Source organism: Bombina bombina, chromosome 8 (assembly GCF_027579735.1).
Source record: "Bombina bombina isolate aBomBom1 chromosome 8, aBomBom1.pri, whole genome shotgun sequence".
Lineage (NCBI taxonomy): Eukaryota > Metazoa > Chordata > Amphibia > Anura > Bombinatoridae > Bombina > Bombina bombina.
In genome coordinates, this window is record NC_069506.1 from 183,228,310 (window position 1) to 183,246,179 (window position 17,870).

Consider the following 17,870-nt stretch of genomic DNA (forward strand, 5'->3'; position numbering starts at 1 on the left):
TTGTCTGAATCTATATTAGAGAAAACTTTGTTGGAGGAAATTCAGGATAGGATTAAGGCTTTTAAGCTAGCCAATTCTTTTATTTCTGATGCTAACATGCAAGTTATTAAATTGGGGGGCCAAGATGTCTGGTTTCTCTGTCTTGGCTCGCAGGGCTTTGTGGCTTAAATCTTGGTCAGCTAATGTTTCCTCCAATTCTAAGCTTTTGGCGCTTCCCTACAAGGGTAAGACTTTGTTTGGACCTGGACTGGCAGAAATATCTGATATTACGGGTGGAAAAGGACCTTTTCTACCACAAGACAAGAGGATTAGATTTAAAGAACGTCATTTTCGTTCCTTTCTTAATTCCAAAGGCCAAAAGTCTTCCTCTTCTGCTTCCAAACAGGATCAATCCAAGTCCTCTTGGAGACCCAGTCAGTCCTGGAATAAGGGTAAGCAATCTTAGAAACCCACTGCTGTTTCTAAGTCTGCATGATGGGTCGGCCCTCTGTCCGGAGTCGGATCAAGTGGGGGACAGACTTGCCCTGTTTTGTCAAGAGTGGTTACAAGATGTCCCAGATCCTTGGGCTGTGGGCATTGTTTCTCAGGGTTACAAGATAGAATTCATATTTCTCCCTCCCAGGGGCAGATTTCGCCTCTCAAGGTTGTCTACAGATCAGTTACAAAGAGGGGCATTCTTGAACTGCATTCAGGATCTTTTCTCTCTGGGAGTGATTGTTCCAGTAAAGGAACAGGGTCTAGGATTATATTCAAATCTATTTGTGGTTCCTAAAAAAGAGTTAACTTTCTCCTGTTAAGTGTGGTCAGTCCACGGGTCATCATTACTTCTGGGATATTAACTCCTCCCCAACAGGAAGTGCAAGAGGATTCACCCAGCAGAGCTGCTATATAGCTCCTCCCCTCTACGTCACACCCAGTCATTCTCTTGCACCCAACTAATAGATAGGATGTGTGAGAGGACTGTGGTGATTATACTTAGTTTTATACCTTCAATCAAAAGTTTGTTATTTTTAACAGCACCGGAGTGTGTTGTTCCTTCTCTGGTAGAGTTTGAAGAAGAATCTACCTGAGTTTTTTGTATGATTTTAGCCGGCGTAGTTAAGATCATATTGCTGTTCTCGGCCATCTGAGGAGAGGTAAACTTCAGATCAGGGGACAGCGGGCAGGTTAATCTGCAAAGAGGTATGTAGCAGCATATTATTTTCTGACAATGGAATTTGACTGAGAAAATTCTGCCATACCGATTTAATGTAATCTAACAGCCTTAAATGCAGTAGTATCAACTGGTATCAGGCTGTCATGTATGTATATTTTACACTTCAGTATTCTGGGGAATGGCACTTCACTGGGATAATACTGTATGCATAAGACTTTAGCCTAATTTGCAGTGACTAGCAACAGGCTTTCTAATGTCATTTCATTTATTTGATGTTAAACGTTTTTACTGGCATGTTAAATCGTTTAATTTTCTGAGGTACTGGGTGAAAAAATGTTTTGGGCACTGTTTTTTTCCACTTTGCAGTCGTTTTATTTTATTTAAGACAGTTTACTGATCTCCCTCACTGTTGTGTGTGAGGGGGAGGGGCTTATTTTGGCGCTTTTGATACGCATCAAAAAATTCAGTCAGAAGTCTCTTGTCTTCCCTGCATGATCCGGTTCGTCTCTACAGAGCTCAGGGGTCTTCAAAACTTATTTTGAGGGAGGTAATCACTCACAGCAGAGCTGTGAGGTTGTAGCTGACTGTGATAAAAAACGTTTATTTCTGTACTTTTTTCTGCTATCAGGGTTAGTTATCCATTGCTAATGGGGGCAATCCTTTGCTAAAATTGTGTATTTACCGTAAAAGATTGATGTTATAGTTTGTTCTCAACTGTCATAACCTTTTCTGTGCTTCTTAAAGGCACAGTACGTTTTCATATTATTGTAAATTACTTTGAAAAGTATTTCCAAGTTGCTAGTTTAATTGCTAGTGTGTTAAACATGTCTGACTCAGAGGAATATCTCTGTGCTATATGTGCTAAAGCCAAAGTGGAACCCAATAGAAATTTATGTACTAATTGCATTGATGCTACTTTAAATAAAAGTCAATCTGTACAAATTGAACATATTTCACCAAACAACGAGGGGAGAGTTATGCCGACTAACTCGCCTCACGTGTCAGTACCTGCATCTCCCGCTCGGGAGGTGCGTGATATTGTAGCGCCGAATACATCAGGGCGGCCATTACAAATCACATTACAGGATATGGCTAATGTTATGACTGAAGTTTTGGCTAAATTACCAGAACTAAGAGGTAAGCGTGATCACTCTGGGGTGAGAACAGAGTGCGCTGTTGATAATAGGGCCATGTCTGATACTGCGTCACAGTATGCTGAACATGAGGACGGAGAGCTTCAATCAGCAGGTGACGGTTCTGATCCCAATAGAATGGATTCAGACATTTCTAATTTTAAGTTTAAACTCGAAAACCTCCGTGTACTGTTAGGGGAGGTTTTAGCAGCTCTAAATGATTGTAACACCGTTGCAATCCCAGAGAAATTATGTAGGCTGGATAGATACTATGCGGTACCGGCGAGTACTGACGTATTTCCTATACCTAAGAGGCTTACAGAAATAATTGCTAAGGAGTGGGATAGGCCCGGTGTACCCTTTTCCCCCCCTCCTGTGTTTAGAAAAATGTTTCCAATAGACGCCACCACACAGGACTTATGGCAGACGATCCCTAAGGTGGAGGGAGCGGTTTCTACTCTGGCTAAGCGTACCACTATCCCGGTGGAGGATAGCTGTGCCTTTTCAGATCCAATGGATAAAAAATTAGAGGGTTACCTTAAGAAAATGTTTGTTCAACAAGGTTTTATATTGCAACCCCTTGCATGTATTGCGTCTGTCATGGCCGCGGCCGCTTTTTGGTCCGAGTCCCTGGAAGAGACTCTTGACTCAATAACTATAGATGAGATTTCAAACAAGCTTAAGACACTTAAGCTAGCTAATTCATTTATTTCGGATGCCGTAGTACATTTAACTAAACTTACGGCCAAGAATTCCGGATTCGCCATTCAGGCACGCAGAGCACTGTGGCTAAAATCCTGGTCAGCTGACGTTACTTCTAAATCTAAATTACTTAACATACCTTTCAAAGGGCAGACCTTATTCGGGCCCGGATTGAAAGAAATTATCGCTGACATTACAGGAGGTAAGGGCCATGCCCTGCCTCAAGACAAAGCCAAACCTAAGGCTAGACAGTCTAATTTTCGTTCCTTTCGGAATTTCAAAGCAGGAGCAGCATCAACTTCCTCTGCACCAAAACAGGAAGGAGCTGTTGCTCGCTACAGACAAGGCTGGAGACCTAACTAGTCCTGGAACAAGGGCAAGCAGGCCAGGAAACCTGCTGCTGCCCCTAAGACGGCATGAATTGAGGGCCCCCGATCCGGGAACGGATCTAGTGGGGGGCAGACTTTCTCTCTTCGCCCAGGCTTGGGCAAGAGATGTCCAGGATCCCTGGGCGTTAGAGATCATATCTCAGGGATACCTTCTGGACTTCAAATCCTCTCCCCCAAAAGGGAGATTTCATCTGTCAAGGTTGTCAACAAACCAAATAAAGAAAGAGGCGTTTCTACGCTGTGTACAAGATCTCTTACTAATGGGAGTGATCCATCCGGTTCCGTGGTCGGAACAAGGACAAGGGTTTTACTCAAATCTGTTTGTGGTTCCCAAAAAAGAGGGAACTTTCAGGCCAATCCTGGATTTAAAAATCCTAAACAAATTCCTAAGAGTTCCATCGTTCAAAATGGAAACTATTCGGACAATCTTACCCATGATCCAAAAGGGTCAGTACATGACCACAGTGGATTTAAAGGATGCTTACCTTCACATACCGATTCACAAAGATCATTACCGGTATCTAAGGTTTGCCTTCCTAGACAGGCATTACCAGTTTGTAGCTCTTCCATTCGGATTGGCTACAGCTCCAAGAATCTTCACGAAGGTTCTGGGTACTCTTCTGGCGGTACTAAGACCGCGAGGAATATCGGTAGCTCCGTACCTAGACGACATTCTGATACAAGCTTCAAGCTTTCAAACTGCCAAGTCTCATACAGAGTTAGTACTGGCATTTCTAAGGTCGCATGGATGGAAGGTGAACGAAAAGAAGAGTTCTCTCTTTCCACTCACAAGAGTTCCCTTCTTGGGGACTCTTATAGATTCTGTAGAAATGAAGATTTACCTGACAGAAGACAGGTTAACAAAGCTTCAAAATGCATGCCGTGTCCTTCATTCCATTCAACACCCGTCAGTAGCTCAATGCATGGAGGTGATCGGCTTAATGGTAGCGGCAATGGACATAGTACCCTTTGCACGCCTACATCTCAGACCGCTGCAATTGTGCATGCTAAGTCAGTGGAATGGGGATTACTCAGACTTGTCCCCTACTCTGAATCTGGATCAAAAGACCAGAAATTCTCTTCTATGGTGGCTTTCTCGGCCACATCTGTCCAGGGGGATGCCATTCAGCAGGCCGGACTGGACAATTGTAACAACAGACGCCAGCCTACTAGGTTGGGGCGCTGTCTGGAATTCTCTGAAGGCTCAGGGACAATGGAATCAGGAGGAGAGTCTCCTACCAATAAACATTCTGGAATTGAGAGCAGTTCTCAATGCCCTTCTGGCTTGGCCCCAGTTAACAACTCGGGGGTTCATCAGGTTTCAGTCGGACAACATCACGACTGTAGCTTACATCAACCATCAGGGAGGGACAAGAAGCTCCCTAGCAATGATGGAAGTATCAAAGATAATTCGCTGGGCAGAGTCTCACTCTTGCCACCTGTCAGCAATCCACATCCTGGGAGTGGAGAACTGGGAGGCGGATTTTCTAAGTCGTCAGACTTTTCATCCGGGGGAGTGGGAACTTCATCCGGAGGTCTTTGCCCAAATACTTCGACGTTGGGGCAAACCAGAGATAGATCTCATGGCGTCTCGACAGAACGCCAAGCTTCCTCGTTACGGGTCCAGATCCAGGGATCCAGGAGCGGTTCTGATAGATGCTTTGACAGCACCTTGGACCTTCGGGATGGCTTATGTGTTTCCACCCTTCCCGGTGCTTCCTCGATTGACTGCCAGAATCAAACAGGAGAGAGCATCAGTGATTCTAATAGCGCCTGTATGGCCACGCAGGACTTGGTATGCAGATCTAGTGGACATGTCATCCTGTCCACCTTGGTCTCTACCTCTGAAACAGGACCTTCTGATCCAGGGTCCCTTCAAACATCAAAATCTAATTTCTCTTAAGCTGACTGCTTGGAAATTGAACGCTTGATTTGATCAAAACGTGGTTTTTCTGAGTCAGTTATTGATACCTTAATACAGGCTAGGAAGCCTGTTACCAGAAAGATTTACCATAAGATATGGCGCAAATACTTATATTGGTGCGAATCCAAGAGTTACTCATGGAGTAAGGTTAGGATTCCGAGGATATTGTCTTTTCTACAAGAAGGTTTAGAAAAGGGTTTATCCGCTAGTTCCTTAAAGGGACAGATTTCAGCTCTGTCCATTCTTTTACACAAACGTCTGTCAGAAGTTCCGGACGTTCAAGCTTTTTGTCAGGCTTTAGCTAGGATCAAGCCTGTGTTTAAAACTGTTGCTCCACCATGGAGTTTGAACTTAGTTCTTAATGTTTTACAGGGTGTTCCGTTTGAACCCCTTCATTCCATTGATATCAAGCTGTTATCTTGGAAAGTTCTGTTTTTAATGGCGATTTCCTCGGCTCGACGAGTCTCTGAGTTATCTGCCTTACATTGTGATTCTCCTTATCTGATTTTTCATTCAGACAAGGTAGTTCTGCGTACTAAACCTGGGTTCCTACCTAAGGTGGTCACTAACAGGAATATCAATCAAGAGATTGTGGTTCCATCTTTGTGTCCTAATCCTTCTTCGAAGAAGGAACGTCTGCTACACAATCTAGATGTAGTCCGTGCCCTGAAATTTTATCTACAGGCAACTAAGGATTTTCGACAAACGTCTTCCCTGTTTGTCGTTTATTCTGGTCAGAGGAGAGGTCAAAAAGCTTCGGCTACCTCTCTCTCTTTTTGGCTTCGTAGCATAATACGGTTAGCCTATGAGACTGCTGGACAGCAGCCTCCTGAAAGAATTACAGCACATTCTACTAGAGCTGTGGCTTCCACTTGGGCCTTTAAGAATGAGGCTTCTGTTGAACAGATTTGCAAGGCTGCAACTTGGTCTTCTCTTCATACTTTTTCCAAATTTTACAAATTTGACACTTTTGCTTCTTCGGAGGCTGTTTTTGGGAGAAAGGTTCTTCAGGCAGTGGTTCCTTCCGTATAAAGAGCCTGCCTGTCCCTCCCGTCATCCGTGTACTTTAGCTTTGGTATTGGTATCCCAGAAGTAATGATGACCCGTGGACTGACCACACTTAACAGGAGAAAACAAAATTTATGCTTACCTGATAAATTCCTTTCTCCTGTAGTGTGGTCAGTCCACGGCCGCCCTGTTTTTTATGGCAGGTCTATAAAAAAAATTTAAATTATACTCCAGTCACCACTGCACCCTTTGGCTTCTCCTTTCTCGTTGGTTCTTGGTCGAATGACTGGGTGTGACGTAGAGGGGAGGAGCTATATAGCAGCTCTGCTGGGTGAATCCTCTTGCACTTCCTGTTGGGGAGGAGTTAATATCCCAGAAGTAATGATGACCCGTGGACTGACCACACTACAGGAGAAAGGAATTTATCAGGTAAGCATAAATTTTGTTTTTCGTCCCATTTTAGACCTAAAGTGTTGTGGCGCCTTACTTAGACAACATATTGGTTCAAGCGCCATCTTTTCAACAAGCTAGCTCTCATACAGATATCTTGTTGTCTTTTCTATGTTCCCACTGTTGGAAAGTGAATTTTGGAAAGAGGAAAGAGTTCCCTTGTTCCAGCTACAAGGGTGGTGTTCTTAGGGACTATAATAGATTCCCTATCTATGAAAAATTTTCTGACGGAGGTCAGGAAATCCAAAATTCTCTCTTCAGTCTACTGTTCGGCCATCAGTAGCTCAATGTATGGAGGTGATTGGTCTAATGGTCGCTTCCATGGACATCATTCCCTTTTGCTTGATTCCAAAGTTATGCATGCTTAGGCAATGGAAAGGAAACCATTTGGATCTGTCTCAGAGGATAGATCTAGACATGTCAACAAGAGACTCTCTTCCGTGGTGGTTTTCTCAGGAACATCTGTCTTAGGGCACATGCTTCCGGAGACTTTCTAGGGTGATCGTGGCCACGGATGCCTGCCTGCTAGGCTGGGGAGCAGTCTGGGACTTGTTAAGGGCTCAGGGATTATGGACTCAGGAGGAGTCTGCTCTCCCCATAAATATCTTGGAGTTGAGAGCGATTTACAATTCTTTGATAACATGGCATCAGTTGGCTTTAACCCGCTTTATCAGATTTCAGTCGGACAATATCACCTCAGTGGCTTATATCAACCACCAGGGAGGAACTCAGCCATGAGGGAGGTGGCTCGGATTATTAAGTGTGCGGAAGCTCATGATTGTTGTCTATCTGCCATCCACATTCCAGGAGTGGACAATTGGGAAGCAGATTTTATGAGCAGACATTTCCTCCCGGGAAATGGGCTTTCCATCCGGAGGTGTTTTCCAGGTTAACCCTCAAATGGGAGGTGCCGGAGTTGGATCTGATGGCATCTCAGCAGAACACCAAGTTTCCAAGGTACTGTTCAAGATCAAGAGATCCGCAGGCAACTCTGATAGATGCTCTGGCGGTGCCTTGGGGGTTCGGTCTAGTTTATCTGTTTCCTCAGTTTGCACTCCTTCCACGAGTCATTGCTCGTATCAAACAGGAGAGGGCGTCATTAATTCTAATAGCTCCTGCATGGTTTCGCAGGATCTGGTATGCAGACCTAGTGAACATGTCATCTCTGCCTCCTTGGAGGCTGCCTCTGAGGAAGGACCTTCTAACTCAGGGTCCTTTCTTCCATCCAAATCTCGTTTCTCTGAAACTGACTGCTTGGAGATTGAACGCTTAGTTTTTTCTAAGAGTCGGTCATTGAGACCATGATCCAGGCTTGCAAGCCTGTTACTCGAAAAATTTACCATAAGGTATGACGTAAATACCTTTATTGGTATGAATCTAAGGGCTACTCTGTGAGTAGGGTTAGGATTCCTAGAATTTTTTCTTTTCTTCAGGAAGGTCTGGAGAAGGGGTTGTCAGTCAGTACTCTGAAAGGTCAGATTTCTGCTTTATCTATTCTGTTGCATAAGCGTTTGGCAGTTGGGACAGATGTTCAATCCTTTTGTCAGGCCTTGGTCAGAATAATGCCTGTGTTTAAGTCGGTTTCTCCTCCTTGGAGTCTTAACCTTGTTCTTAAGGTTTTGCATAGGCTCCGTTTGAGCCAATGCATTCCATAGATATTAAATTGTTATCTTGGAAGGCTTTTGTTTCTTGTTGCTATTTCTTCAGCAAGGAGACTTTCGGAAATCTTGGCTTTGCAGTATGATTCTCCTTACTTTATCTTTCATGCGGATAAGGTGGTCCTGCGTATTAGGTTGGGTTTTCTTCCTAAGGTGGTTTTGCTTAGAAATATTAATCAGGAAATTGTTGTTCCTTCTCTCTGTACCAATCCTTCTTCTCATAAGGAGCGTCTGTTGCACAATTTGGATGTTGTGCATGCTTTAAAATTCTATTTACAGGCGACTAAGGATTTTCGCCAGTCTAATGCCCTTTTTGTTTGTTTCTCGGGAAAGCGTAAGGGTCAGAAGGCTACTGCTACTTCTCTTTTTTTTTTGGTTGAGAAGTATGATTCCTTTTGCTTATGAGACTGCTGGACAGCAGCCTCCTGAGAGAGTTATGGCTCATTCCACGAGGGCTGTCTCCTCTTCTTGGGTTTTCAAAAATGAAGCTTCTGTGGAACAGATTTGCAAGGCTGCAACTTGGTCCTCTCTGCACACATTTTTAATTTTTTTTTATAAATTTGATACTTGTGCCTCAGCTGAGGCCTCTTTTGGGTCTGCCGGTCTTGTTCTCCCTCCCTAGTCATCTGTGTCCTAGCTTTGGGTATTGGTTCCCACTAGTAATTAATGACGTTGTGGACTCACCATATCTTAGAAAAGAAAGCAAAATTTACGCTTACCTGATATATTTCTGTCTTTCCGGATATGGTGAGTCCACGACCCCACCCTTAAATTTAGGACGGTTATTTTTGACTAAACCACAGGCACCTCAGCACCTTTGTGTTATTCCTTTTTCCATTTCCCTTCGGTTGAATGACTGGGGATTATGGGTAGGGGAGTGATACTTAACAGCTTTGCTGTGGTGCTCTTTGCTGCCTCCTGCTGGCCAGGAGTGATATTCCCACTAGTAATTGATTACATCGTGGACTCACCATATCCGGAAAGAAAGAAATTTATCAGGTAAACATAAATTTTGGGATTTTTTTGTGCTGCAATCCCTGTCTTTTTTTGTGGGTATGAAGAATGTGTTCCTGCATTCTTTCTTTTTTATTTTTTCAAATATAGTAGCTTTAAGGGTCTGCACTGCATACATTAATTACTAATTTATATTTATACAAATATTTGTTGGGCATATTTTTAAAACTTCCTTATAAAATATATTGCACTTTTGTGGTTTAAAATTGTTTTCTGAGTTATTTTCGTTTATTTAATTTATTTATTTTTGTATTGAATCGAGAAAAATGGGAAATGAGCATGCTCAAAAACTTAAATGTGCAATTAAAAGAACCATGTGAGCAAATCAAGTAATTAAATAAAGCAAAAAACACACGTTCTTATGGGCTTCAATGCCTAAAATTTGAAACCCCTTCAAAAACGTAACCAAACCACTTTGCACAGTCTTCTTATGGATTTGAATATACCCCTGGTCCTATGGTGCCTTATCAAAAATATGTGTATAGTGCACATGTATTGGCAAAACGCCTCATAAAAAGCCCTGTTTTAGGATTAGTGTCCATATTTTTCTAGTATATAGTAAACTGGTTTAGTAATATATTTTACTGTGATTAGAACTTTTAGAACATACATTCATATGCCCAGTGTGTCTGCATTAAAAGACTGCGCTTGCTTAGAAAGCTAGTGGTAATAGGTATCACAATGGTAGTACAGCTGTATGCAATAAAGTTTCCTTATGAGGTTGCTCATGGAGTATGTACATTATGCTTCCTACATGTATGTCAAATGCACAGTAAAAGGGATCACTAAACCAGTTATAGGTTTGTTATAAGCAAGTGTGCACTTACCCTAACCCTAATGTCAACCCTTACTAGAAACATGTGGGGGCATCAATCTTTCATGATTATATTGAATTTCTCTTGTAAGGTATATCCAGTCCACGGATCATCCATTACTTGTGGGATATTCTCCTTCCCAACAGGAAGCTGCAAGAGGATCACCCACAGCAGAGCTGTCTATATAGCTCCTCCTCTAACTGCCACTCCCAGTCATTCTCTTGCAGCTCTCGACAAGAAAGGAAGTAGCTAGAGAGATGTGGTGTTTTTATTTAGTTTATCTTCAATCAAAAGGTTGTTATTTTCAAATGGTACCGGAGTTGTACTATTTTAGCCTCAGGCAGAAAGTAGAAGAAGAGTCTGCCTGTGGTCTTTGATGATCTTAGCAGGTTGTAACTAAGATCCATTGCTGTTCTCACACATAACTGAAGAGAGAGGTAACTTCAGCTGGGGGAAGGGCGTGCAGGGTCTCCTGCTATGAGGTATGTGCAGTTTAAAATTTTCTAGAGAAATGAATATGCTAGAAAATGCTGTTAATACCAGATGTATTTAAGGTAAGCCTGATTACAGTGATTTAATAACGACTAGTATCATGCTTGCTGTAAAAGGTGATATTCTTATTACTTTCTCACATTACTGAAAAATAAAACGTTTGCTGGAAGTGTTTAAACGTTTTTTTATACATATTGGTGATAAAACTTTATTGGGGCCCAGTTTTTTCCACATGGCTGGCTAGATTTTGCCTAGGGATAGTTTTGTTAGGCCCTCTCCCTGTGAATACAGGTTGGGAGGGGCCTATTTTCACGCCTAAATGCGCATTAGATTTTGCAGCTTGAGACATCCAGTTTCCCTGAAGGAGTCCCCTGAACACTTAGGACCTCTCTAAAGGGTTTTTGTGCCTTTCAAAGTCGTTATATGGGCAGGTAGGGCCACAGCAGAGCTGTGGCAGTTTGTTGTGACTGTTGAAAAACGTTTATATCGTTTTTTTAATCCGGTTTTGAAACTAAGGGATTAATCATCCATTTGCAAGTGGGTGCAATGCTCTGTTAGTCTATTATACACACTGTAAAAATTTCGTAAGATTTACTGCTTTTTATCACTGTTTTTCAATTTCTGACAAAATTTGTTTCTCTTAAAGGCACAGTACCGTTTTTATTTTTTGCTTGTTTACATTTATCAAAGTGTTTTCCAAGCTTGCTGGTCTCATTGCTAGTCTGTTTAAACATGTCTGACATAGAGGAAACTCCTTGTTCATTATGTTTAGAAGTCATTGTGGAACCCACTCTTAGAATGTGTACCAAATGTACTGATTTCACTTTAAGTTATAAAGATCATATTCTGTCTTTAAAAGATTTATCACCAGAGGAAACTGACAAGGGGGAAGTTATGCCGACTAACTCGCCCCACGTGTCAGAACCTTTGACTCCCTCTCAAGAGGCGCCAAGTACATCTTGCGCGCCCATGGCGTTTACTTTACAAGACATGGCGGCAGTTATGGATCATACCCTTACAGCGGTATTGTCCAAACTACCAGGGTTACAAGGAAAGCGAGACAGCTCTGGGGCTAGAAAAAATACAGAGCACTCTGACGCTTTAGTAGCTATGTCTGATATCCCCTCACAATATGCAGAAGCTGAGGCAGGAGAGCTTCTTTCTGTGGGTGATTTTTCTGACTCAGGGAAGATGCTTCAACCTGATTCTAATATGTCAACATTTAAATTTAAGCTTGAACACCTCCGCGTGTTGCTCAGGGAGGTTTTAGCTACTCTGGATGACTGTGACACCATTATAGTGCCAGAGAAATTGTGTAGATTGGATAAATACTATGCAGTGCCTGTTTACACTGATGTTTTTCCAATACCTAAAAGGTTTTCAGAAATTATTACTAAGGAATGGGATAGACCAGGTGTACCGTTCTCTCCCCCTCCTATTTTTAAGAAAATGTTTCCAATAGATGCCGCTACACAGGACTTATGGCAAACGGTCCCTAGGGTGGAGGGAGCAGTTTCTACCCTAGCTAAGCGTACAACTATCCCCGTCGAGGACAGTTGTGCTTTCCTAGATCCAATGGATAAAAAGTTAGAGGGTTTCCTTAAGAAAATGTTTATTCAACAAGGTTTTATTCTCCAGCCTCTTGCATGCATTACCCCAGTCACTGCTGCTGCGGCCTTCTGGTTTGAGTCTCTGGAAGAGGCCTTACAGGTAGAAACTCCATTGGATGATATACTTGACAAGCTTAAAGCGCTTAAGCTAGCCAATTCATTTGTTTCTGACGCCGTTGTTCATTTAACTAAACTAACGGCTAAGAACTCAGGTTTTGCTATTCAGGCGCGTAGGGCGCTATGGCTTAAATCCTGGTCAGCTGACGTTACTTCAAAGTCTAAGCTTCTCAACATTCCCTTCAAGGGGCAGACCCTATTCGGGCCTGAACTGAAGGAGATCATTTCTGATATTACTGGAGGAAAAGGTCATGCCCTTCCTCAGGATAGGTCTAACAAATTAAGGACCAAACAAACAAATTTTCGTGCCTTTCGAAACTTTAAGACGAGCGTGGCATCATCTTCCTCTAATACAAAACAAGCGGGAAATTTTGCCCAGTCCAAGCCGGTCTGGAGACCTAACCAGGCTTGGAACAAAGGTAAACAGGCCAAGAAGCCTGCTGCTGCCTCTAAGACAGCATGAAAGATTGGCCCCCGATCCGGTAACGGATCTAGTAGGGGGCAGACTTTCTCTCTTCGCCCAGGCTTGTGCAAGAGACGTCCAGGAACCCTGGGCGTTGGAAATTGTGTCCCAGGGATATCTTCTGGACTTCAAAGCTTCTTCCCCAAAAGGAAGATTTCACCTTTCACAATTATCTGCAAACCAGATAAAGAGAGAGGCATTCTTACATTGTGTTCAAGACCTCCTAGTTATGGGAGTGATCCACCCAGTTCCAAAGGAGGAACAGGGGCAAGGATTCTATTCAAATCTATTTGTGGTTCCCAAGAAAGAGGGAACCTTCAGACCAATCTTAGATCTCAAGATCCTAAACAAATTTCTCAGGGTCCCATCTTTCAAGATGGAGACTATTCGAACCATCCTAACTATGATCCAGGAGGGTCAATACATGACTACCGTGGACTTAAAGGATGCTTATCTTCACATTCCGATACACAAAGATCATCATCGGTTTCTCAGGTTCGCCTTCCTAGACAGGCATTACCAGTTTGTGGCTCTTCCCTTTGGGTTAGCTACGGCACCAAGAATCTTTACGAAGGTTCTGGGGTCACGTCTGGCAGTCCTTAGGGCCCCAGGGCATAGCAGTAGCCCCTTGCTTAGACGACATTCTGATACAGGCGTCGAATTTCCAAATTGCCAAGTCCCATACGGACATTGTTCTGGCATTCCTGAGGTCTCATGGGTGGAAAGTGAATGAAAAGAAGAGTTCTCTATCCCCTCTCACAAGAGTTTCCTTCCTGGGAACTCTGATAGATTCTGTAGAAATGAGGATTTACCTGTCAGAGGCCAGGTTGTCAAAACTTCTAAATTCCTGCCGTGTTCTTTATTCTACTTCTCGCCCTTCGGTGGCTCAGTGTATGGAAGTAATCGGCTTAATGGTAGCGGCAATGGACATAGTGACGTTTGCCCGCCTACATCTCAGACCGCTGCAACTCTGCATGCTCAGTCAGTGGAATGGGGATTACACAGATTTGTCCCCTTTACTAAATCTGGATCAAGAGACCAGGGATTCTCTTCTCTGGTGGCTATCTCGAGTCCATCTGTCCAAAGGTATGACCTTCCGCAGGCCAGATTGGACAATAGTAACAACAGATGCCAGCCGTCTGGGCTGGGGGGCAGTCTGGAACTCTCTGAAGGCTCAGGGGTCATGGACTCAGGAGGAGGCTCTCCTTCCGATAAACATTCTGGAACTAAAAGCGATATTCAATGCTCTTCAGGCTTGGCCTCAGCTAGCGGCAGTGAGGTTCATCAGATTTCAGTCGGACAACATCACGACTGTAGCTTACATCAACCATCAAGGGGGAACAAGGAGTTCCCTAGCGATGTTGGAGGTTTCAAAGATAATTCGTTGGGCAGAGATTCACTCTTGCCACCTATCAGCTATCCATATCCCAGGAGTAGAGAACTGGGAGGCGGATTTTCTAAGTCAACAGACTTTTCATCTGGTGGAGTGGGAGCTCCATCCGGAGGTGTTTGCACAGTTGATTCAACGTTGGGGCAAACCAGAACTGGATCTCATGGCGTCTCGCCAGAACGCCAAGCTTCCTTGTTACGGATCCAGGTCCAGGGATCCCAAGGCAGCGCTTATAGATGCTCTAGCAGCGCCTTGATCCTTCAACCTTGCTTATGTGTTTCCACCGTTTCCTCTGCTCCCTCGTCCGATTGCCAAGGTCAAGCAGGAGAGAGCATCAGTGATTTTGATAGCACCCGCGTGGCCAAGCAGGACTTGGTATGCAGATCTGGTGGACATGTCATCCTTTCCACCATGGACTCTGCCTCTGAGGCAGGACCTTCTACTTCAGGGTCCTTTCAACATCCAAATCTAATTTCTCTGCGGCTGACTGCTTGGAGATTGAATGCTTGATTTTATAAAAGCGTGGTTTCTCTGAGTCGGTCGTTGATACCTTAATACAGGCGCGAAAGCCTGTCACCAGGAAAATCTATCATAAGATATGGTGTAAATATCTTCATTGGTGTGAATCCAAGGGTTACTCATGGAGTAAGGTCAGGATTCCTAGAATATTATCTTTTCTCCAAGATGGATTGGAGAAGGGTTTGTCAGCAAGTTCCTTAAAGGGACAGATTTCTTTAGTTCAGTAGTTTCTTTAGTTTAATTTAGTTCTTAAGGTTCTTCAAGGGGTTCCGTTTGAACCTTTGCATTCCATAGATATTAAGCTCTTATCTTGGAAAGTTTTGTTTTTAGTAGCTATCTCCTCGGCTCGAAGAGTTTCGGAGTTATCTGCTTTACAATGTGATTCTCCTTATCTCATTTTTCATTCCGATAAGGTAGTGTTACGTACCAAACCTGGTTTTCTACCTAAGGTGGTATCTAATAAAAATATCAATCAGGAGATTGTACCGTCACTGTGTCCTAATCCTTCTTCAAAGAAGGAACGTCTTTTACACAATTTTGACGTGGTTCGTGCTTTCAAATTTTATTTACAAGCTACTAAAGATTTTCGTCAAACATCTGCATTGTTTGTTGTCTACTCTGGACAGAGGAGAGGCCAAAAGGCTTCGGCAACTTCTCTTTCTTTTTGGCTAAGGAGTATAATACGCTTAGCTTATGAGACTGCTGGCCAGCAGCCTCCTGAAAGGATTACAGCTCATTCTACTAGAGCGGTAGCTTCCACATGGGCTTTTAAGAATGAGGCTTCTGTTGAACAGATTTGTAAGGCGGCGACTTGGTCTTCGCTTCATACTTTTTCAAAATTCTATAAATTTGATACTTTTGCTTCTTCGGAGGCTATTTTTGGGAGAAAGGCTTTGCAGGCAGTGGTGCCTTCCGTTTAAGCACCTGCCTTGTCCCTCCCCTCATCCGTGTCCTATAGCTTTGGTATTGGTATCCCACAAGTAATGGATGATCCGTGGACTGGATACACCTTACAAGAGAAAACAAAATCTATGCTTACCTGATAAATTTATTTCTCTTGTGGTGTATCCAGTCCACGGCCCGCCCTGTCATTTTAAGGCAGGTGTGTTTTATTTTTAAACTACAGTCACCACTGCACCCTATGGTTTCTCCTTTCTCTTGCTTGTCTTCGGTCGAATGACTGGTAGTGGCAGTTAGAGGAGGAGCTATATAGACAGCTCTGCTGTGGGTGATCCTCTTGCAGCTTCCTGTTGGGAAGGAGAATATCCCACAAGTAATGGATGATCCGTGGACTGGATACACCACAAGAGAAATAAATTTATCAGGTAAGCATAAATTTTGTTATTAGGTTTGGTCATTTTAAGGCTTGATCACCCTTTAAATGTCCAGCTTTTTATTGCATTTCAGATCTATGAAATAAAGTTAAAAGCTATATCTTATTATGTATTAATATTTATTTTGTTCTTGACTTTTGCAGTGTTGACAGAACCTACAAATTGTATTATGGAGGGGCACAAAAACGCCCAGATGGCATGTACTCTCGTTCTGTTTGTGGACCTGATGGGTCTATTCTTGCATATGTTGCTGATGGTAACAGAAAAGATGTACGTAATGCAGTAGAGGCTGCACACAAAGCTGCTCCAGGGTAAGTCCAATAAGTGTCTTTGAATATAATTTATGGAGCAATGAGCACCCTACTGAAGATATGTGATGTTACAAGTAACCAATAAGTCATTGAGATACATAGTCACAGTTGACCAGAAGGAAGCCACAGAGCTCCTATATAATTTGCAGTACTTGCACACTTTTATATACAGATCTGGTGGATGTGGTTTTCATACCTGTTTGTGTTTTTTGCTGCTGTTACTTCAGTTCCTATCTATTTGGAGCTAGTTAGCCTTTTCTGTAGCCTTATTCCATCCTGAAGGTGACACCTCTTTGTATAGCATGCATACTATTATAAAGGTCCATTATCAGGACTGTCTCCTTTTCTATGGGATTCTACGATGTAGGCCCCTGAAGATTTATGGACACTTAGGGCAACCATGTTCTGGTTACTTCTCTACTCCTAGTCAAATTCCAAAAAGAATTCCAGCCTCCAAATAATGAATAAAAAAACCTTTATTTACAGGGTCCATAATACAGCAACAACAACGTTTCAAACCAGCAATTCGTTCTTAGTCATGTCTAAGAACCAATTGCTGGTTTGAAACGTTGTTGCTGTATTATGGACCCTGTATACATAAAGGTTTTTTATTCATTATTTGGAGGCTGGAAATCCTTTTGGAATTTGTCTATGATGTTGGGGTCTGGCTAACCCTTTTTTCCGTGCCCCAAGACCTGAAGTGAGGTGCTGTCTTCCTCTGTGAATTGTTTGAAGTACTTCTCTACTCCTGGCAGGGTGCAAAAGCAGACTGGGTTCTTGTAGGTTTTTAGCTTTATAGGTATGTCACTTGTGCTGATTCAGCTCTGTTCAAATGGTTCAGTCCTGCTATTTCCTTCTTAATACAGGGAGAGTCCACAGCTGCATTCATTACTTGTGGGAATAGAGAACCTGGCCACCAGGTGGAGGCAAAGACACCCCAGCCAAAGGGTTAAATACCTCCCCCACTTCCCTCATCCCCCAGTCATTCTTTGCCTTTCGTCACAAGAATATAGCAAAGAAGTGTCGGAAGATTCGGAGTAGTCATTAATGGAGGGAAGTACCCTTCGGTATGGGACTGGAGTTTTAAGTAGTCTTGTCAGCCTCTCAGCGAGATGCAGGGAGAGTCTTTCTGCGAAGCCATCTAGACTCATATTATCAGCTCCTTAAGCAATCAGCGTTGACGAGTTTTGCTGCCTGCTTTCTTCACTCAAGTCCATGTCAGAGGCGCTGCTACATTCTGTCAAACTTGAAGGACCGTGTCGCTGTTCCACGGCATAGATTCCGGTAAGATTGTTTCATTTTTACACACATAGAAGACAGGGTCTCAGTGGGACTCCTTTATTTTTATGGAATCAAGGGTTAATATCTCCTGAGGGGGATTATTG

General features: G+C 43.1%; 1 protein-coding gene across 1 annotated transcript in view; it reads left to right on the forward strand.

Moving 5' to 3' along the window:
* Positions 1-17,870, forward strand: part of ALDH16A1 (aldehyde dehydrogenase 16 family member A1) — a 193,393-nt gene that overhangs the window by 102,925 nt on the left and 72,598 nt on the right. Inside the window, exon 13 of the mRNA XM_053690767.1 lies at positions 16,318-16,485. Within this exon, the coding sequence (XP_053546742.1) occupies positions 16,318-16,485 (168 nt within the window). The remainder of the gene's footprint in view (positions 1-16,317; positions 16,486-17,870) is intronic.